Source organism: Chelonoidis abingdonii, chromosome 23, assembly GCF_003597395.2.
Source record: "Chelonoidis abingdonii isolate Lonesome George chromosome 23, CheloAbing_2.0, whole genome shotgun sequence".
NCBI lineage: Eukaryota > Metazoa > Chordata > Testudines > Testudinidae > Chelonoidis > Chelonoidis abingdonii.
The window spans coordinates 16,809,021-16,831,270 of NC_133791.1; the positions used below are offsets into that span (position 1 = coordinate 16,809,021).

Genomic DNA, 22,250 nt, shown 5'->3' on the forward strand with positions numbered 1-22,250 from the left:
AACATTTAGGGGTTTGAAATGCCTAATAATAGATTAAAAATAAACCACTCCAAACCCGAAAATCCACTGTGTGATAGCTTGCTGAGAGACAGACAGACTTGTTAAGCAAATAACGGAGGGAAAGATACATGTGTACCCACAGGATGCCTGAAGTCTAAATGTCTTTTCCAGTTATTGTTACTGAGATGTTTTATCTGACTGAAGCTGCCATGTGACTTAACTCCTCTAGAACCGCAGGCCACATCATGGGTGGCAGCTAAATTCTAATTGTTGTGTAAATGCACCAGGCAGAGTTCTGGTATTTTATTGCCCATTGCTGAGTAGCTCTGTAGGGAGCAGCACAAAAGCTCTGAGCAGGAATCCAGGGGGAGGTGGCGGGATCCTCATCTTGTTTGCTCTTTCTCCAGTTTAATCAGTATCGGAGTATGAAATTGACTGAATTACCCAGCTGTCTAGACACCTAGACCCTTTTGCTTCTGGCTTTATTACTGGAGGAGAGGTGTGAGAAGACGTGACTTAACAAGAATTAAGATAAGAGTGGAAAAATGGAATAGTTGGCAGAGAAAATAGTGGAATGTCCTTGTATTAAGTGCATCATCTCAATGGTTTGAGCCCCTGCAGCATAGAATTTGCCATAGGTTATCTTTATGCCTCTGACACAGCTGCATTTGGTCGTCTGCCAAGATCTGTAGAGCAGAACCAATAATCCATTCTGCAAATAGCTGCATGGTGGGGAGACGTCTTCCTGGGTCTAAACTCAAATCCATGTCATCGTCTGTCCCTTTGCAGCTTGTTTTAGACTCCCAGAAGCGTGTGTTCTCCTGGGGCTTTGGTGGGTACGGGCGGCTGGGCCATGCCGAGCAGAAGGACGAGATGGTGCCACGGCTGGTCAAGCTCTTTGACTTCCCGGGCCGTGGAGCGGCTCAGATCTATGCCGGCTACACCTGCTCCTTTGCTGTCAGCGAAACAGGTCAGTTGCCCCGTCTTTCTTTGCAGATGGGTGTTGGTGCAAAGCTATCTTTCTGCACAAAGTCTGTCTTGTGAGAGCCACACTCCAATAGATGGACTTTGTCTCCATTCAGGGAGAGCTCACTTGTGAATCTTCCCAGTATTTTTAAAATAAACCCTGGAGTGATCGACCAGCATGTTATGTCGTCTCTGCAGATCCCTTTCATAGCGTCCGTGCATGTGCGTTTCAAATGGATTTCTGTGTCCGAGAATATCTCAGAGCCTGACGGTGGTTTGTTTGCTCTGTTTTGCAGGTGGTCTGTTTTTCTGGGGAGCCACAAACACCTCCCGTGAGTCAACCATGTACCCCAAAGCTGTGCAGGACCTCTGTGGCTGGAAAATCCGCAGCTTGGCCTGTGGGTAAGTGACCACTCCTGCCCCCAGAACGGGAGACGGGGGAACCGTTGCCCACAGCTTGCCTGAATGATGTGGTAGAAGTAGTGCTGTTAGCTGGCAGATCCAAGTACAGAAGGGAGTGATAATAGGAGCAGTGAATCTGGCCCCATGAAAGGGCTCCTACTGACTAGTTACATTTACATACACCGAGATCTGATTAGATTATCCAGGTCTTGGGTCCAGCTCTGCTTGGTGGATCCAGGCAGCAGTGGTGAGTTTGTTTGCTTTTTGACCCGGTGGTAGGGGGAAAGTTGCTGGATACATAGGGTGGGTGTCCTTAATAGCACTAGAGAAGGAAGGGCGGTCTGAGGCCTGGTTAAAGCAAGGGCGGAGGGAATGGCCCATGATAAATGACTGTCTGCACGCAAGTCTCTCCTACTAGAAAGGTTTGTTGCCTTGTCCTGTGCTGCGAGGGAGCAAACATCTCTGTTTAGATTCATGATGGAGGGCGGAGAACCCATTGTGGGATGTCTGACCTTCCAGTTCCGCTGTGGGGTTGGGGTGATGGGTTTTGTGGGGAGGGTTGCGTGATTTGCTGCAGTCAGCTGGGCATGGGGGAGAAACTGTCAGATCTTTAAAAGAGACCAGGTGGGTGAGGTAGTGTCTTCTATTGGGCCATCTTCTGTTGGGGAGACAGACCAGCTGTGGAGCTTACCCAGAGCTTGCCTCTCTCACCAACAAGAAGTTGGCTCTATAAAGATATGAGCTCCCCACCTGGTCTCTCTAATATCCGGGGACCGACGAGGCTCCAATGCTGCATACAAATCTTTAAAACCTGTTTAACGGTCACTTGATTTGATCAGAGTGTGCTAAAATCTCAACCATTCTCCAGCACTGATTGTAGTGCTCCATTGTGTGCGTGTTGGGAGTGGGGATGAAGGGGTGCTATTCAGTGTTTCTAGGTTGCTTAGAGGATGCTTCTGCTTGTATTAATGGGAGATTTTGTGAACAGCTTGAGCATTTGGCTAGAGGTCTGTGAGAAATAGAATCATTTTATCCCTGGGGGGTAGGGATAGCTTGGCAGTTTGAGCATTGGCCTGCTAAACCCAGGGTTGTGAGTTCAATCCTTGAGGGGGCCATTTGGGGATTGGTCCTGCTTTGAGCAGGGGGTTGGATTAGATGATCTCCTGAGGTCCCTTCCAACCCTAATAATCTATGATTCTATGACCCTCCTCACTTCTTTAAAACCTTCTTTCTCCAGGAATCCTTCCTCCTTGGTCTCCTATCCTCTTCACCCTCTCCCTTGTCTGGTCTGTTGTCTCATGCCACACCTATCTTTGTCTTGTCTCTCTTTGACTGCAAGCTCTTCAGAGTGGGGAACGTCGGGATCTGTTTGAAAAGTCCCCCTGTAAATCTACTGTAACTAATTTTACTATGCTGCAATGAAGAAACCCAACATGTGACCTCCAAGGGCTCTGCAAACTTGTAGAGTAAATCTTTACACTAGGACTTAAAGATTTCTTTCCTCACTCTCTCGACCTAGGCATTCCCCTGTAGGTCCTGTCGCTAAAAAGCAAGCACATGGGCATTCATTCAAATGAACATTGATCTCTGACTTGCCTGATTGCTGTTTGAGTAGGAGCATTGTATTAGTGGACATGGGAAGGGAATCCCTTTAAGACCTAATGTTTGTTCAACCTCTCCTTGACTTTCTGTTAAAGGTTTTTATCTTGAGTATGTTACAGGACTTCTGTCAACAAATTTATTGGTGGCCTCAGAGCTGTGGCGGCTACAAAGCCGGCTCTCTATCCCTGCTTCCCATCCCCTTCAGTGAGAGCCTGCCCCAGGGAAGGCGGGTCAGGAACTCACCTGTCATCTGCAGAGTCTCAGGCTGCTCGTGCCCCAGCCAGGTGGGAGCCGGGGAGCTGTCCTGGGGACTGAATGCCCTGACAAGAGCCACCTCTGGCGCAGTGCACACCAGCCCCATACATCTCCAGAGGCGCTGCCCAGAGCCTCTGAGGAGGCTGCGTGGTGCAGGGTGTTGATCCCCGCTGGCAGTGCCAGTGCAAATGCCAAGGCAGCGCTTGTTACAGCTATTCAGGAGCAATAGCTGGGTGCTGCAGGGAGGGGGCGCTGCTTTGCCCCCGATCTCTGCCAATGCTTTGGAGGCTGTCGTGGCCACAAAAAAATCCGCTGGTGGCCCCTTTTGAGAAATGCTGCTTTAGGGAATGAATGATTATGGGGATCCATTTAGGGGTGGGCCTCTGACTTCAGTGAGGCTCCACAAGGGTCCACCACTCTCCACCCCCCCCCCCCAGGCAGCAGGATCAGGCCTTGCAGCACTTTGGAAAGCAGCTGGACCAGGGTTTGCATCTGAGCAAGAAAGCATCCAAAACTACTTGAGGAAATTCTCTTCTGGTACAAAGTGGCCAGTTGGCACGGGAAATGTAACTAGCTAGTGGGGCTGCCGGGGGTGGGCGTGAAAGCAGATCGTGTAGCAGTAACAGCCTGTGTACCTGTTTCAGGAAGAGCAGTATTATAGTGGCTGCAGATGAGAGCACAATCAGCTGGGGCCCATCTCCGACCTTCGGTGAACTGGTAAGAAGGCAGCTGGCGACTTGCACAGAAACCTAGCCAGGCTGGTCCAGTACCAGAGAAGAAAGATTGCAAGCAAAGAGATTGGGGGGGAAAACAGCTTTGCAAGTGGACTGTTGTAATCCTGTGATCACTAATTTAGTGGGGTGTTATATTTTTAAATGGTCACTGTCCTGCTTAATTTAGTTATTGAAGGGAAAAATTTTTTCCTATAGCACGTGTTGAAAGGTTAGCCTGGAAGATGCAATAATAGGTAATTTACACAGAGATGAAATGCTACACAGAAACGCACCTTTCTACTCCTATGCACACAACTACACAGAGTTTTTCTCCCAGAGAAAATTACCAAAATATTCCTAAGAGAATTTTTCTGGAAACAGGGAGCTTGTATCGGAGGGAAGGGGCGGAGAGGATGGATGCACGTAACTCCTAAACCCAAGTGAGTTCTGTATCTTGGTGAGACCTGGCTTCCCACATAGCTGGAAACACTCAGCGTTGCCTCGTGCCTAACAACCTCTACAAGTCAATTGGCTTCATCCTAATGCACCTTCTTGTGTCTAATTACCGAATGTTTTATCTCACCACAAGTGTAACAGCTCTTCCATCTCCTTGCTTAAGAGCTATTGGAGTGCTGGGGTAGTGTGACATAACTATCTAATATGCCCCATTTTCCCAGGGAAATCACAGCTGTAATTGAGGACATCAGTACGTTTTTACGATGATCTCAACTTATTTTGACAAGACACAGAATTATACAGTCCTAGTCTGCGTCTCCCCAGGTTACTAAAGTGTTTGACCACTTCTGCTATGCTGGGGTGGCCAAATTGCAGCTCGTGAGCCACATGCGGCTCTTTTACCATTAAAGTGCGGCTCACAGAGCCCTCCTGTTCCTCACCTGCCAGACTGGGAGCAGGGGACGCTCAGGACCTCTGCCTTGTGGCAGGGTTGTGCGGAAGGGACTTCTCCCCAGTGGGGAGAGAGCGGTCTTGGGCCTTCAGCCCTGCGGGGCGCACCTGCCATCGCTCGGAGCTTCAGCAAGAGCAGGGCTGACTCCCTGGCTCCCGGCAGGTGCTGCCGCTCTCAAACTTCTGAAGAGTGTTGTATGTGACTCGGAGGGCCAGTAAATTTGGCCACCCACGTGCTATATTTTTGTATGGTGACGTATATCTGCCTCCTTGGTTCTAATTCTCTGTGTCCTGAGTGATTGGGGTAGAGCTAGCGCAAGCCTGCTTGCAGCTCTGGATTTCTCTGTGCCTGCATTTCAGTGGTTTGAATTTTCAGTGGTTTTCAAGGTTCAGACACCGTATTGGCTTTTTTGTTTCAATTAGATACTCTGATCTTCCCCCCTCTCCCCGACATATCAAGTAGCTGCCTTATCAAAGTCCCATTGCTCATCACATTTGACTGTTACTCTTAGAAGTTTGGAAGACGAAGTTTCTTTGGCCTGCCTACCCCTCTTCCAAATGAAGCTGAAAATAGCATTATTCTGAGTTGTTGGTGAGGTTTCCTTCCCCTTCCTCATTCCCCACGCACGTGCTGGCAGTCCGGCTTTGGGGATAACATTTTGTTGTCCTCTGCAGAACCATTTTTGTAGGACCAAAAAAAACCCCCAGGATTTTATAAAATACAAACTAGAAGCCAGAGCCTTTTTCCTCCATCTTAGGAAATTTTTTTTGTAATTGCTAGTTCTTCCTGTGTCTCTGCTGCCCTTGCAGGCAGTTAAGCCTGCCCAGGAGAGTCGCTGACCTCTGTACCTTTGATTATTCCATGGGGCTACTCCAGAAGCCAGTGCAAGCCGAGGGAATAGGTTAAATAACACAACCTTGGACAATGGTTAGATTGTGGTTTACCCTCTGATCTTACAAGTCCACTTCCGCATTTCTCTTCACAGGGCTATGGAGACCATAAACCCAAATCCTCTACTGCAGCCCAAGAGGTGAAAACCCTAGATGGAATTTATCCAGAGCAGGTGAGAGCAGACCCAGCAAATAAAAACACAAGCTGTGAGCACAGCAGGCTGGATTGCACTCATTTCAGGTCTCATGCTTCCGAAAATCACCACCCTATTCATAATCCCATTCCTCATAATAGTCTGCTTGATGCTCTAAAGCATAGCAGCCAGATCCCTGTTTATCCTCAGGATACTGGGTAATGGGATTGTCGTATGCAAAAGACACCAGCAACTGGAGGCGGAGAGAAGTGGGGGGGAGCCTGTTTTCCATAGGTAATGGAAAGGCATCTGCACCATTGCTGCTCTCAGAGAGGACTGCACAAGTAGAAACCTGGCCCAGACAGATTGTTTCTGGGGTGGGTATGTGCCATGTGTATGCACAACAAGTGGGGAGGAGGGTTGTGAAATGGAGTAAAATCCTGCTGGGTGTAGGGTAGATGCAAATTCTGTTAATGTTCATTAATCCATTCATCTTTAATCAGCACAGAAATTGACCAGACTCCCTACCCGATCCCTTATGCTGGGTATATCTGAGCAGGGAGATGGTGTCCATCATATGTGGCACCCAGGATAGATGCAATGAATGTGGTGTGTCTGCAAACCTCTTATGAGGAGTTAGAGGAGCGTAGGGATGGGGTATAGTTTAAATCAAGACTGGATGTTCTAGACAAGATGCTCTGGGAACTATTTTGGGGAAGGTGGTCAGACTAGATGATCACAATGGTCTCTTCAGGCTTTGGCATCTATGAATTGTGTGCTCTGCTAATCCTTGCACACTGTTCCTCCAAAGGTGAGTTGTAAGAAGCCATTGATCATAAAAAGACTTGTGATTTCCCTAGCTTTTACATAACAATTTTCATCAGTAGAACTCCGTGGGCCTTACAGTCTGGTCAGTATCATTACCTCCGTTTTACACTTGGGGAAGCTGAGGCACAATCAGACGACAGAGCCGAGAATAGAACCCAGGTCTCCAGAGTTGCAGGCCAGTGCTCTAAGCACTAGACTTCCCGACGCAGCAGTTTGTTAGCAATGGAATCCAGTATAAGCTTTAGGGTGGCAAATGCTTTGTTCTGTCTACTCAGGTGGCGATGGGCTACGCCCATTCTTTGGTGATAGCCAGGGACGAAAGTGAAGTGGAGAAAGAGAAGCTAAAGAAGCTGCCTGAATACAACCCACGCACCCTCTGATAAGGCCAGGGCACCGCGCCCCTGCCATGGCAGCTGTCATTTCCAATGTGCACTGGGACCGAAAGAGATTGCAGATCGGCATCAAGACCTGACTGAAGCTTTTCGTTAGACTTTCCAAGGTTCAATTTTATAAGCGATTCGCAGTTTTAACTACCTGTTACTATATCATTTCCAAAGTGTTCGGTTCTTTTAAACGTTTGACATTTGCTCCTGGCTCATGAGCTCCCATTCCAATGAAAATGGCAGGACCTTTTGGCGTATAAACCCCACGTACTTTGGTGAGCAGCGGAACAGCTGCTGACGCGTAAGCATGGCCAGATGGCGCTTGTTGCATTGAATTGAGGAGAATTCCAGCTGCCACCAAGAGCTTGGGGGAAGATTTGGAGAGGCACAAATGGCACGTGAGCACCCAATTCCCATTGCCTTTCAATGGAAGTTTTAGACCCCAATAGCCCTGTGTGCCTTTGAAAATCTACCCTGAGTGTCTATGGGGCCATCTCTTTGGTGAAGTCAACTACTGAAATCTCTTTCCAGAAGCAAATTTACATTCTCATCTCTCTAGTTTTAATGTGCTGGTCCCTGTTCTGTGTGAGGAGTGTCTAACATAAGCCCCAAGCAGCGAGTATCCAGCTGTGTAACCCCTTGGTAGATTAAGCTGCAGGACTCTGGCTGCCACCTATTTCATGGCTGTTTCATAAGCATTGACCTTTTTTGTGCAATTAATTGTTTTCAGATTAAAAACCTCCATGGAGACAAAATCTAGGCCAATGCATTCAGATAGCCCCTGGTGCCTTGGAGATGGGTACCCCAAAATCTGACACACTTTGGGGCTCATTTTTCAGCAGAACTGAGCACTCACAGCTCCAGTTAAAAACAACAGGATCTGCAGGTGCTCACCGACTGAAAAATGAAGCCCTAGGTGTATGTCAAGTCCGACATCAAAACCTGTGGTCACTTATGAAAAGGCTGGCACGAACGGTGATCCTGAGTGTTAATTGTAAATGAAGTTGATTCTAAATGAGGTTAATTCCAAGGGTAGCTATGTTGGTGTGAGGTTTTCATCGCAATTTGCCCAGCTGATGTTTTCTTTGAGAGTCTGAAGTCTTCAGAGATGGGCCTAAATGAAAACCCAGGATCCAAACACCGCTGAATTTGTTGGAGATGGGAGGGTTAGATCAGAACATTGCAGCCCAGGCCTCTCCCTTTGGTCGGTGAGACATGGACCTTGATCAAACAAGTCTTATTTGCCTGCTCAATACGTACTATACATAAGAAGTCCCACTGCAGTCAGTGGGCTGCGCTGAGCGCATAGCTGAGCGTGTGCATAAGTCTTTGGAGGATCACGGCCTCAGACAGTAGGAGGGTTGGAATTAGTCAGAAAACAACCTCTCAGCACTGAAATTTCAATAAATGTCTTTTTCCCTAAAAACTTGCGGTTTTTGACCAGATCCCTGCAGGTATTCGCTAGAGGATCCTTTGTCTTCCTGCCCTTGGAAATTACTGCCTTCTGCATACAGTTCCATCCGATTCCTCCAAACTGGGTGTTGGAGCAGGTGCTGGGCCAGACTCTGCTGGTGAAAATGGGCAGCAGTTCCACCAGCAGGGACTTGGCCCTCGACTTGACTCTTGCGCAGCTGTTGAACCAAATTGGTATTACTGGCGGAGAGATGCAAAGAGCTCCCAGCCCTGGAAGGTTCGGAAGTTTATTATTTTTCGATTGCAATCAGATACCCGCCAAAAGTTTCTTCCATTCCAGTACTCTGGACTGTGCTGGAAAAACAAAGGTGCCTTTTAACAGAGTGCTCTGCTCTGTTTCCACGCAAACATGAGCATGGCTTTTCCTTTCTCGTTACCCTAGCAAGTTGCACTGATCTCTAGAGGCAACGTTTGCTGGCATCCTGTTACACTGCAGTTCTGGGATCCTTGCGGTACTTACTGCAAAAAGCTTTTTTTATTGTGTTTAGAGTAAAAAAATTCCTCGAACATGGAGAGCAGCTGGGTGGAGAAGTTGTGCAATTGAATCTTTGCTTTGCTAGTTTAATAATGTCAGTCAGCCTTTCCCGTTTACAATATTGAGTAAAGCCAGTGGCCTCAATCTTAACTGTCTTCCCCTCTCCTCCAGCCAGGTATCTAGGGCCCATTTGAAAGCCCATTGAATTCAATAGGAGTTTTTTCTATTGACTTACGTGATTCCCTAGACTTTGCATCAAGTGGATTTCCAGAAAAGTGAGATTTCCCTTGTCAAACCACAGGTGTAGCCAGCTGCAGTGTCTGCACCTGGTTCTACATGGAGCAGCATAAAGTGTTTAATGAAACAGAACTGAACTCCTGTTCAGCCAGTGCCTACATGTGCCATTGTTGTTATAAACCACCTTCAAGCAGTACGGTGGCAATTTTTGCAAAATATCCGACTAATTTTGAGTGTTTGTGTTTATGGGAGGCTAATTTTAGCCACCTGGAATTTCTTCTGCTTTGTTTTTTTTTCTCCATAGATGCACTAGGAACCCAGAGCTCCCATTTGAAATCAATTGTTGTCGTGGGCACTCAGTGCCTCTGCCAATGGGCCCCCCAGTGTCATAAATTGAACACCTTAAATTAGTCAGCCTGAAAGTAAGAGAGATTTGTCCTGAGAATTGAAATCCAGACCAGAGGTTCTGCCACAATCAAACTTACCTGAGCCTTTTCACCCAAAACCTTTTTATCGAGCTGCTGTTGCGGCCTGTCTGTGTCTCTTCTCTCTGTAATGCCAGACTCCAGAACAAAAATCTCCCTTCAGACTGTGTCCTTGGCTCGCATACTAGCCCATTAACAGATGCAGAACGTGAGCGGACAGAGGTTTGACTTGCCCGTGACCTGTTCCCAAGAATTTGGGCTGCAGCACTGGAAATCTTAACTCTTACTGACCCTTTCTGGAGTTGGAAGTTTGCGTGCCAGAGGGCCATGTGCTAACAGTTGCCAACTCCATCTGACCTAGGATTAAGCTGAGTTTCAGCTATAATTTTTCCTCAGATTTTTTTTTTTTTAAGTAATCCATTTATTCTCAAACTAGAAAAATTCTTCAGGAAGATGGTTTTGCGAAAACGGCAAAATCTATAATTCACCTTCACCCAAAAATTATTCCAACCCAAAAGGGGCTGAACCTCCCAAGGTAGGCAGAGTCCTGCCTGTGGTAGTTAGAAATCAAACATTATTCATGCTTCTCATTAACTTCTCCCCTAGCTGCCTTCTTCCTGCTCTCACCTTGGGAGAGTGAAGGAGAGTCTGAGAAAAAGGATCTTGGAGCAGGTTTTGATTTAGACGAGATGAAAGGTTCCTGCGTTAGTGCTGTAATTGTATTTTCTTGTTTTTTTATATTTCTTGGAGTAAATGTTTAAATAAACGTCATTGTGTACACCCTTTGGTTCATAGGACTCTGTTGATAGGGGAGCATGCCCACTTCCAGACTGAGTGAATTTACTAGTGAAAAAGGTGCCATACTCTCAAACTTGTTTGATCACGACCCCCCCTTCTTTGTGTCTGTGTTTGTCTAGGCCCCTCCCTCTCCTGCCACACTAATACGTATGCCATTCTATGTGCACAGCGTCATCCGAGGACCTGATTGTCTGAAGGAATCAGCTTTGCTAGTTATTCACTGCTGTGGGTAAAATATGTACAGTAAGGCGTTTCGCCCCCTCCAAGCTTCTCACACCCCCTTGGAATACATCCTGAACCCCCCACCCCGAGAACTTCTGACCTAGAGGAACCACTTCCAATCAGAGCTTGGTCTCCTTGGCCCAATCAATCCCTGGCCTGTGCTGAAGCTAACAAGGACGCCAACCGCCAAAATGTTTGCATTATTCCTGCTCTCTAGAAACTGAACTGTGACCACCAACTCGTTCCACCTAGGCCACCAAACTGCAGGTAGATCAGGCCTTTCGTTCACTCTGACTGTAGCCTGACTTCTGACATGCCAACGTAGTAGCTTTTAATGTCTTTGGCCGTTTTTGTGCCTATTTCCTGCTAGATTAGCACAGTATTTCATTGGCACAGAATAGTTAAACATCGGACAAATGTCCTTTGCACTTGACTAGCACTTCTTGCACTGTTGCTTGTGCGCCAAATGGCGTGAATAGCGTATTAGTGTCTGTAGAGGGCAGGGAAAGCAATCCCTGTGTTGGTGAGCACTAGGCACTTCTACATCATGGACAGGGCCCCATGGTGCTAGGCACTGTATAATCAGAACAAAAACGCAGTCCCTACCCCGAAGAGCTGACAATCCTAAGCCTCTTGGGCTTCACACCATTATGATGTAAAGTTGTGCATTACAGGGTGAGCAATCTGGCAGGCTTATGGGAGTTTTCTGTTCTCCCTGCTCTCAACCCCACTTCCAGACACTGTCTTCTCCTTAGTTCAGCTGCAACTTGATAGGGATCTCTGAAAAAGACAGGTTGTATAGTCGAAGCTGGGAGTGGGTTGTCATCCTACTTTCTGAACAGGGAATTTCAAGAGCAGTACTGCAGATTTCACCTGCCTGATCGGTGCCTCTCTTCTTGACATGCAGTTGCTCTCTAGAAGTGACCACAGAAGTGGCGGGGCGAGGTTCCACAGTTGTGTCCCCCACAGCAACTGGCTCAGTTTACAAGTAAAAACATGGAGGAGAGGGGGTTTTCCTAGCTGCCACCACTGCAAACTCCTCCAGGGCTCTGAGGTGTAAGCTGGATTCTTTCCTCCCGCTGAACAGTTACACGTTGTTGGCAGCATAGAGTCTAGGTCGCTCTCCCAGAGCTGACCTGGCTCTGCAGGGCTAACGATTAAAAAGCCACGTTGCTGTGCCTTGGGCACGCCAGTCAGTTATTGTACCTCCGCTGAGTCATGCTTGGAATAGCATCTGCTGAGCAAGACGTGGCATAGAGTATTGCCAGCTGTCCCTACCATAACAGCACTGGAAGATTTCTTCCCTGATTTCTTAAATTGATGCCTCAAGCATTGTATTACCACCCAAACTGCTCCTTTCATGTTCGCTCTTTCCTTACTTTATTCCCTCACCTGTTCTCGTCAGCCCCCCCAAAAACGAATGTGACTTGTTCCCGTCGGCACATAGGGTGGAGGGTGAGAGGAGACTGCCCTCTTACATAGAGAAACCATGGGGTTAAAAAAAAAAAATTTTGCACCTGTAAAACCAAAGGCCTCTAGGAACCCCTAGAAGCGATACCAAAAATCTGCTTGGTCCAGAAGTCTGTTGGGGGCCATTACCGCTTGCAGTCTGCTTAACAGAACAGGTTCGTTAGATCAGAAAGTCTTTCATCTCCAGGATCCTCTGCGTTCTCACTGCTTTACCCAATTAAACATGCTAAAGTGCTTCCGTGTGAAGACTCCATGTTAGAAAGCTGTTAAATTGTCAAGACAATATGAGTTGACTTTTTCACTGCCTCTCCCCGGTACTCTGTGGAATTATGAACCGTGGAGGGTTGTTAGCCATATCTTGTAATTTCCTAATCTTACATTTGGTATATTAAGTCTCTATTTATCGGGGATATAAACCCCTATGTTCCAGCCCCTAACTACCAGGGGCCAGGAAGGAATTTCCCCCTTGCATAGGTTCTGTTTTAGTTGCCCACTGCAGGGTGTCATGCTCTTCCTGTGAACCATTTAATACTGACCAGTAGGGTCGCCAACTTTCTAATCACAAAACCAAACACCCTTGTCCTGCCCCTGCCCCACCCCTGAGGCCCTACTCTCCACTCACGCCATCTGACCCCCCCTCCATCTCTTGCTCTCCCCCACCCTCACTTTCACTGGGCTGGGGCAGGGGGTTGGGGGGCAGGCTCTGTGGTGGGGCCAGAAGTGAGGTTCTGGGAGTAGGCTCAAGGCTGGGGTGGGGGGTTCGGGTATGGGAGGGGGTATGGGCTCTGGGGTGGGGGTGGGGCTGAGGATGAGGGCTTGGGGTGCAGGCTCCAGGAGGGGGCTCAGGGCTGGGATGGGGGTTAGGGTGCAGGCTCTGGGAGGGAGTTAAGGTGTAGGAGGGGGTTCTGGTTGCAGGTTGGAGTGTAGGTGGGGGTTCAGGCTCCAGTCAGGTGGCACTTACCTCAGGCGCTTGGTAGCACAGCAGGGCTAAGGCAGGCTCCCAGTGCCGGCCGGTACTTTTGCCTGCTAGGCGCAGAGGTGGCCAGGCCGCTCTGCAGAGTGTGTGCTACCCATGTCCGCAGGCACTGCCTCTGCAGCTCCCATTGGCCATGGTGCTCCTATCGCACCTGCGCCTGGGGGCCACAGGGACATGCCAGCTGCTTCTGGGAGCCACGTGGAGCCAGTACAGGCAAGGAGCCTGCCTTAGCCCCGCTGCGGTGCTGACCAGAGCCGCCAGGGACCCTTTTCTACCAGGCATTGTGGTTGAAAACCAGCCGCCTGGCAACCCTACCAGCCAGTGTGCCAGACAGAACACTGGACTCTACGGATCCCGGGTCTGACCCGTCCTGGCAGCTCCTATGAATGTGTTCCTACAGCATGGGAAGTGGGCTAGGCATTCTGTGAAGCAGTCCGGCATGGTTCCAGCCCAAAGAGCTGCTTTTAGAGATGGGCAGTAGGAACAATCAAGCCTGAGGGAAGATGAAGGTTACAAGAACATGTGGCTACGTAAACTGGGTGTGCACGTGTTGGAGCATGTCTGTGTGTGTATGCGGGGGTGGGGGCTTTGGGTTGTGGCTCTGAGGCATGGGACGTGAGAGCTGGAGAGGCTGGGTTGGGGGAGGGAGGTAGTGAGGACAGGTGTGAGGGATGGACAGTGGGAAAGTGGTGGTGACCAGTCCAGCAGCCTGAATGTAGGTAGAGGGGTGAGCCAAGGCAAGCAGGTAAAATCAGCTGAGGAGCAGTGGAACGGATTAAAGCAAATGGCAGGCGGGTCTGTAGCATTGGCCCCAGGCTGCAGCCAGGTGGTCGGGTCCCTCAGTGAAGGAAGAAGGTGAGCGGCAATGAAAATGCTCCTCGCATACGTGGCGGCAGCTGTATCAAGGGTGTGCGGCAGGGGGATGCAATCATGCCCCCAGTAATGCATATCAAGCCACTTTGGTCCAGTGGCAGACAGGGCGTAGGTGGAGGACAGGCGATGGGAGTGGGAGCAGATTTCCAGATTGACGCAGAGAGGGAGGGCAGGTTTGCTAGTTCCTGGCTGAAGTGGGATGTCGCCAATATTCTGGGCATTCTGCCTTTCTAGGGCTGCTCTGTTCTGCCGCTCCTAACGACCAGGAGGAATAAGGAATCCAGACATAATCTCTAATTTGCATCTTCTGCTTTAACCAAAAGACAAAAGTCCATGCTGGATCAGCCAGTAGAGGGCAGAAGCACCTCACCAAGCACATCCTAGCACAGTCCGCTGGTGGATCGGATCGGTTCTCTTCCAAGCCAAATGAAGCTGGTAAGCCAGGAATGCAATAGGCCCAATTCTCTTCTCTCATAGTTGTGAGTCAGGATTGACCCTACTGGAAATCAAACGAGCTGAATCTGTGTGAAAACCGACAGAGAAGCCATGGGCCCAATGAACTTACTGTTTAGATCTGCACCGGTGTATAGAAGCAGCAGCTTTTGGAAGAGTTTATCCAAAGTGGATATTGCACTGCCGTTCGGACTGCGATGGCGTTGGCTAGCTCTTAAATTAAATAGCTCATTCAGACACATGCTGGCTCACAAACAGCTGGGTGAGAAAAATGCTGCATGTTTAATTCTGCCCTTTATTCACCTCCTCCACTGAGATCTTTTAAAAAAAAAAAATTGTATCCTAGGCTTCCTCATAGTCTTTCCCTTGGCTTGCACCACAGGTGAAAGCTACCAACTGCTTTGTCTTCACTGCGATATTGTATCGTAAAGACAGTCATGTTGTGTCAGACCAACGGACCATGTCTGACAAGGCCTAGTACCAGACCTTCGGGGCAGTGTATAGAACAAACAGGGCAATTTCGGAGAGATCCACCCATCTTCCTCTCCCATCTTCTGGCAGTCAGAAGCTAAGGGTCATCCCAAGCATGGGGTTGCATCCTTGACCACTTGCCTAATCCTCATTGCTGGACCTTTCCTAGTGGGGGTATGATATTTTTCTTATTGTGAAAAACTGGGAATGTTCTTAATATTTTCTCTCAAGACGGTGTTGGTGCCTCAGGTTGCCCCATGCAGTTCTTAAGTATCCAGGTGGTGGGATAAGGGGGTATGGTGCTGCAGAGCAAAGGGCCAGTGCACCTAAATGCCTGACACACTGTCTCCTAGCAACTGATGGCCTGGGCCCCTCCTCTGCAAAGGTGGCAACTAATGGTGTTGGAGACCGAGAGATCAGGTGACCTCCTGGCCGGGGAAAGAGACAAAGGCCAGAGAAGGAGGGCCTGGAGGGTTTTTTTTTCAGTTTTGGAAGCTGGCTGGAAAGAGAAAGGGACACCCGATGGGGCTTGGGCTTCCCAACAGGGCTGTGCCCTCCCTGAGGCCCCCAGATGGCTCTAATTAAAGGGGGTCCTGCTGTCTGTGCCTGCAAGACCTGTCTCGGACTGTGTTCCTGTCGTCCAAATAAACCTTCTGCTTTACTGGCTGGCTGAGAGTCCTGGTAAATCGCAGGAAGCCGGGGGTGCAGGGCCTTGTGCTCCCCCACACTCTGTGACACGTATCATTGCATACCTTTCCTAATAGTTAATCCTAACAGTCTGTTAGCATTTTGACTGCTGCTGTGCATTGCACTGTTTTCAGAGAAATATCCACAGTGACTAAGATTTCTTTCTTGAATGGTAACAGCTAATTAAGTGATCGTGTTAGCCACCGCAGGGTAAGAACACACACTTTGTTTTGCCCTCGCAAAGAGATTTTACAAGGAGCTTAAGGGTATGACTACAGAATACACTATGCCCAGACTCTGACTCAGCAGCTATTGCCCTGCCACAAGAAGAGTTCCCTGTGTATGTAAAACCTATATGCCCCATGCATCTGTGAGGTCTCAGACTTCACATAACACAACACGCTGGTCAACTTCCAGTTGCTCAGAACTTTGTTATCTAGTCAGGTGTTTTCTCCCAACTCAGGATGTCTGGCCATTGATGTGCTTTGGGAGAAATATTACCATGCCTGGTCTGAAAGTTGAAGGGTTGGAGTGGAAGTGATGAAAAGATACTCTTCACTCTCCAAACAGAAAAAAGCTACAGCCCTGCAGGCCGCTTGCCGCCTTGTAAGGCAGTAAGGTGTGGTTGTGAGGAGGCCCCTGTGCTTAAGTACTCAAAGAACTTTGTCTTATGCACCCCAAGTTTCACTACACGTAACTAGTTGCTTAGAGGGCCTCATCCTCCCTGATTGAACTAGCTTGTTATCTCTAGCCTGCTTCTTGTTTGCATATATATACCTGCCCCTGGAAATTTTCACTACATGCATCCGACAAAGTGGGTATTCACCCACGAAAGCTCATGCTCCAACACGTGCCATAGGACTCTGCTGCTTTTACAGATCCAGACTAATACTGCTACCCCCCGATAGTTGCTTACAAAATCAGGCCTAAAGTGTCACAGCACACAACTACTGAAGAAATTGCGGACTTTCTCATTTTTACCCTCTAATTCTAAAATAAATCAACTGGACTATAAATATTGTACTTACATTTCAGTGTATAGAGCAGTATGAACAAGTCATTATGTATGAGATTTTAGTTTGTACCGACTTCGCTAGTACTTTTTGTGTAGCCTGTTGTAAAATTAGGCGAAGAGCTAGATGAGTTGATGTACCCTTGGAAGACCGTTGCGTATCCCCCAGGATCCACGTACCCCTGGTTGAGAACCACTGCCTTAAATGACAAACCAACTAAAAAAAAAACAAAAACCAACCTTGCATAGAAAGTTGCAGCTCCCCCAGCGAATGGGTAGAGGAGCGAGCCCAAGCAGACAGGTTCAGATCTGACTACTCTCCCTAACTTGTAGCTTTTGCTTTCTGTAGCAGAAGTGGAGCCTCGTGCTTGAAGCTGGAGTTGGCTTTTTTCAACAAAATATGTAGTTTCATCAAAGCTGAAACAGGGACGAGGGAGAGACTCTGTAGCCTGGTGGTTAGGGCACAAGCTTGGAATGTGGGAGATCCAGGTTTACACCCTGAATCAGAGTGAGCTGAGATGAAAACAATCTGCTTTGAATGAGGCCGAACAGGGACTTGTCTTCTGCATCCCAGCTCAATGCCTTCCCCACTGCCTGCCTCCCTTCAAAAATCTTCAAAGTTGCCATGTGAGGGAATTGTCATCCTCCAGTCAGCTGTAGTTAAGGCACAGAACTGGGACACTAGACTGTTCTGTTCCTGGCTCTGGTACAGTCTTCCTGTGTGACCTTGGCCACATCACTTAACCGTTATGTGCCTCAATTTCCCCATCTATAAAATGGGGCTGATAATACTTCTCTAGCACACAGATGAGGATAAATACATGGTGATTGGGGGCCTTATAGGTACCCAGGTAGCTGTAATAAATTAGGTGAGACACACCTCTTTAAGGTCCTATATTTGATGAGAGGCAAGAAGGGGATTACAGTCCCAGCAAACTGTCCGACTCGTGCGGCTGGGAAGAGGATGGGGTAGCTAGCGATTTCCTATGCAGGTTAGTAAGGGGTTTCTTTAGAAAGCAGTGTTTTTATTGAAGTTACAAATTCAGTGGTGGGTGAAGTGAACCCCAGGAAACTGTAGGTCACATTCGGCTTTTGTTCCCTCCTCTTGAAAAAAGCAATGAGTTTTATATCACCCCCTCTGCTCAGGGGATCATGTTCCACCACTTGAAGGAGAAGGGTTTCCTGCGGACGTTGGTGCCGCAGTGGACCTCCCCTTCTAGAGTGTGATAAGCGAAAAAGTCATTGATGAAGGTGCAGGTCAGCCCCAGCGGCTCCAGCAGGGAGCGAACGCTCTCTTCCAGGCAGCACCGCCCATCGACCGTCGGCCCAAATGGCTTCGGGATGCCCAGGTGTTTCCCCAAGACAATCATGTTCACCTGCAGCCAGAAGAGGAAAGACAGGATGGGAGCACCAAATATACTGTTACAACAGCCAGACGCATTCCTTTAAGGATTTTCACTGCAGTGTCTTCTGCATAACTCCAGTGTGAGGACAAGAAAGAGATTGCACAGCCAACTGTTGGGGGATACAGTGAAGACTCAAGGCACAAAACTCAGCTGCAGATCCAGACACCCCAAAGTTTGGCATAAGCCCCTCTGCTACTGAAATTTTTTTTTTTTTTAAACAAGGCGTAGTATATTGACTCCTTGTTATACAGACCCTCGAGGCAGTGCACTGACGAGTCCCACCCAGAACTTGGGGGTTGCTGAATATTTCTGAGCTGAGGATCTCAAAGTTGGGCCACAGCTTAATACTGAAATTCTCAGAGGCACTAGCTCCCTCTCCTGTTTGAGACTGGAAGAATGCTTCCCTTCCCATGTGTCAATGTGTACGGCAGGAGAGAGGGTCCATGCCACCACCCACCATCCCCGTGGCACCAAGAGCAATTGCCCTCCTGGACAAGGACAATAGGGAAATCAAGGTAGCTGAGCCGTTCTTAAATACAGTGTAGCAGCTGGAAATGGGAAGAAGCAAGACAACATGTGACCAGTGTTCTGTTCTATGCATCTGGTGAAGTGGGCTGTAGCCCACGAAAGCTTATGCTTAAATAAATCATAGAATATCAGGGTTGGAAGGGATTTCAGGAGGTGTCTACTCCAACCCCTTGCTCAAAGCAGGACCCATCCCCAGATTTTTACCCCAATTCCCCAAATGGCTCCCTTAAGGATTGAACTCACAACCCTGTTAGTCTCTAAGGTGCCACACATACTCCTGTTCTTAGTGTAATTTCTTCAGTTCCTAACTTATGGATAAAAGAGTTTTGACTCACGTGGCCTTGCCTGAGCCAATTGGATTGTGTTTAGCCATCAAGCAGCAGAGAGGGTCTCCATTCTCATAGAAAATATTGTACAGTTAATGGAACGCGACTCCCATGGGTGTCCCTGGCCATGCTGCAACCAGCGTTAGCTAGTCTCTGCTGAGGTCTCCTTGGCTATGCCTACACTGCAATAAAAACCCTGTAGCGCCGAGTCTCAGAGCCTGGGTCAGCTGACTCGGGCTGCAAGGCTAAAACTAGCAGTGTAGATATTTGGGCTTGGGCAGGAGCCTGGGCTCTGAGACTCCCCCACCTCACAGGGGTTCAAGCCCAAATGTCTACACTGCTATTTTATAGCCCGGTAGCCTGAACCATGTATGCCCAAGTCCACTGACCCAGGTCAGCCACAGCCCTGCCTCGGCTCTTATTGCAGCGTGACTATGCTAGAGTGGGAGGTGGGATTTCCAGCTTGCGGAGACGTACCCACTCTAGCGCTGACTGAGCTAGTGCACTAAAAATAGAAGCGTCGCTGAAATCCAAGGCATGTTCTCAGGGTGGCTGCCCCCTCCTGCTTCTATTTTTAGCAGGCTGCCTCGATCAGAACTTCTCGCTCCAGCATGGCAGAAGAGAACGATTTTGCTGTTCTGCATAGACAGGAGGCAGCACTTCCCAGGCAAACTCTAACGTACCATTTTAGGATCCACTTTTATTTTCAGTTATTTTTAATTACGAATCACTAATTATCACGGTGGTGCCTAGGGGCTAAGATCAGGACCCCATGGTGCTGAGCGCTGTCTGAACACAGCCCCTACCCTGATGTGCCTGAGTCAATGGAAAGGTTTCCAGTGACTTTAATTGAGCTTTGGAGTGGGCCCAGAAGATGGCCAGGCACCTAAAGGAGGCAGCATTGTCTCATGGAAAAAGCAACTATCCTGAGACTCAGGAGATATGGCTTCTATTCCCAGCTCCACCCCTTGCTTGCTTGGGCAAGTCTCTTCCTCACTCTAGGTCTTCCTTTTCCCCCATCTGTAAAATGGGTGTAATGATACTCGTCTCCTTTGCAAAGTGCTTTGCAATCTCCCGATGAAACGCTCTAGGTACTGTTAATTAAAGCACCATTGTCAACCCTAAGATGAATCAGCGTGTGCACCCCCTCCCCCCACAAAACCCCAAATCCTATCACACTGTCTGAAAAATCATGCAACGCTGACTTTTTTTGGATTTGTCTCTGTCTTCCAAGCCATCACGGGACTTCACATGTTCAGCTTTCCTTCACAACCATGAGGGTTATGAAGCGAAAAAGAAGAGATTCTCATGCAGTCACTTGACTCCAGTGGTTGGCGCTTTAAGGAAAAACAGCTGCCCCAGAATCGTGAGTTGGCAACAGTGATCCCAATAAAATTACAAGAGCTGACAACACTATGAAGGAGGCTGGACTCTGAAGGGGCTGTCCGAGGAGGAGGAGGACTTGTAATGAAGATTAGCCTTGTATTCAGCAAGGTTTGAATGTTTTCAGCGAAACCCAGTCCCCGGAGAAGAATCCGGTAGGACTGGATGAAATTTTTCAGGTGAAACTGTTTTTCTGGTGAAAAATGCAGATTTGGTAACACTGACATTTTTGTGAATTCTGGTTGGTTTGGCCAAATTGGAGAAACAAAACAAAAGTCTGCAGAAACTCAGTGTTTTGTTTTGACATTTTTTAAATGTTTTGATTTTTTCACTAAAAAGGGACTTTTTGTTGCAAGATTTCCTTTTAGTTTTGCGTTTTTAAATCAGAACTATTTAAAAATAGTCTAAAATGAAACATTTCATCTGAGCCAAAACCTATTTTTTAAGCCCTAGAAATGCAAGAAAACGGAAGAGGCCCTTATTCCCACGACTCTTACCATGTCTGGGAAGAAAGCACTGGCTTTCTTGTTGATTACCCTGAAGAGCTGGGGGAGGTCGATGATGTCTTTCTCGCTCAGGCCCAACTCCTGTTTCAGGATGTCTCTGTTCCAGTCGATGCAGCTCTGGGGTGGAAGGACAAGGTCACAAAACTGTTCCTGCTACAGGTAGCTCTGGGAGGAGCAGATTGGAGAGGCAGCGTTTTTGCTGTCTCTTCAGTAAGAGATGACGTGGGATGGAAGTAAATTGGGAATCAAAATGGAGACAGAACCTCACCTGGAGGGACGGTTGTGGCGGCATGTGAAACCTGAAACCCAGCCATGAACCCAACTCCCCTTGCTAGGGCCTCATATCAGATCTGAGATAAATCGAGGCAAAGTCTTCCCTGGGTACTTCACTGCTTCTCCAGCTCCACTGTCAATCTGGACATGCTCAGTGCTTCCCATGCTGTCTCCAGGGCCGCCCAGAGGATTCAGGGGGCCTGGGGCAAAGCGGGGGAGCTGGGGTGCTTGTACTCACCAGTGATGTTCCAGGTCTTCGGCCTTCAGTGGCGGGGGGCCCTTCAGTCACTCCGCGTCTTCGGCAGCACTGAAGGGCCCCCCGCTGCCGAAATGCCACCGAAGACCCGGACTGCTGCCAGGCCAGGCCTCATGGGGCCCCTGCGGAGTCCGGGGCAAATTGCTCCACTGTCCCCCCCAGGCAGCCCTGTCTCTCTCAGCTGCCCCGAGGGTTGCAGTGCAGTAGCCCTGACCTGCTCATTGTTGGACACAACCATTTCCGCTACTTTGGCCACAAAACCACCTCCTCTTCCCTTCATAAATAACCCATTTTCACTCAGTACTTCATCCCCGTTGAGCTAGAGCACGGCCCATTGTGTGTAAAAACGGGACGGTCTGAGTGCAAGAATCTCAAAAAAGTCAGATTTTCTTAGTAGTGGCAAAATCCCATTTTCAACGTGGCTGTGTATATTGTGAGCAGTCCCCTTAAAGCAGCCTCTCTAGGCCACATCTCCAGTCTGCCACGAACTGCTTCCAACCAGGCATTTTCAGTAAGGTTCTCACATGCAACAGTGATCGGTTCTTACACCGGCACCTAGATGGACAGAAGGATCAATCGGGTGACCAGAGTCCAGCATCCAATATCGCTGAGTTATCGCTGTCTTCTGTCCCTACCTGAACGTAGTCGTTCTCCCTCCTCAGGGTTTCATTGGCCAGAATCTCATCTATTGTTGTGGTGGTGACTGTCTCTAACTCTGTAAGAAGAAAGAAATTTAACAGATGAATGAAAATTCACACGCTAAGCAGGGATGTACATGTAACCCACGTGCATCTATAGATCGATCCAAGAGCCTTGTTTCAGCTGGTTGGAAAATGGTTTCTTTTTCCCAGGGGAAGTTGTGACAAAGTGTCATTTATGTCAAAATTTTTGACAGGGAAAATTTAGAGGGGGGAGGGATA

General features: G+C 48.4%; 2 protein-coding genes across 3 annotated transcripts in view; one reads left to right on the forward strand and one right to left on the reverse strand.

The window, feature by feature from the left end:
* The window catches only part of RCC2 (regulator of chromosome condensation 2), a 35,031-nt gene extending 24,559 nt beyond the window's left edge, over nucleotides 1-10,472 (forward strand). Inside the window, exons 9-13 of the mRNA XM_032787542.1 lie at nucleotides 790-970; nucleotides 1,263-1,368; nucleotides 3,870-3,942; nucleotides 5,831-5,908; nucleotides 6,973-10,472. Of these exons, the coding sequence (XP_032643433.1) occupies nucleotides 790-970; nucleotides 1,263-1,368; nucleotides 3,870-3,942; nucleotides 5,831-5,908; nucleotides 6,973-7,077 (543 nt within the window). The 3' untranslated portion in view covers nucleotides 7,078-10,472. The remainder of the gene's footprint in view (nucleotides 1-789; nucleotides 971-1,262; nucleotides 1,369-3,869; nucleotides 3,943-5,830; nucleotides 5,909-6,972) is intronic.
* Nucleotides 10,473-17,656: 7,184 nt separating this feature from the next.
* LOC116829001 (protein-arginine deiminase type-3-like) overlaps nucleotides 17,657-22,250 on the reverse strand; it is a 37,798-nt gene continuing 33,204 nt past the window's right edge. For both annotated transcript variants that reach the window (XM_032787568.2, XM_032787566.2), the window contains exons 14-16: nucleotides 21,966-22,045; nucleotides 20,793-20,918; nucleotides 17,657-18,028 (exon numbers count right to left, since the gene is read on the reverse strand). In XM_032787568.2, the coding sequence (XP_032643459.1) occupies nucleotides 17,795-18,028; nucleotides 20,793-20,918; nucleotides 21,966-22,045 (440 nt within the window). In that variant the 3' untranslated portion in view covers nucleotides 17,657-17,794. The remainder of the gene's footprint in view (nucleotides 18,029-20,792; nucleotides 20,919-21,965; nucleotides 22,046-22,250) is intronic.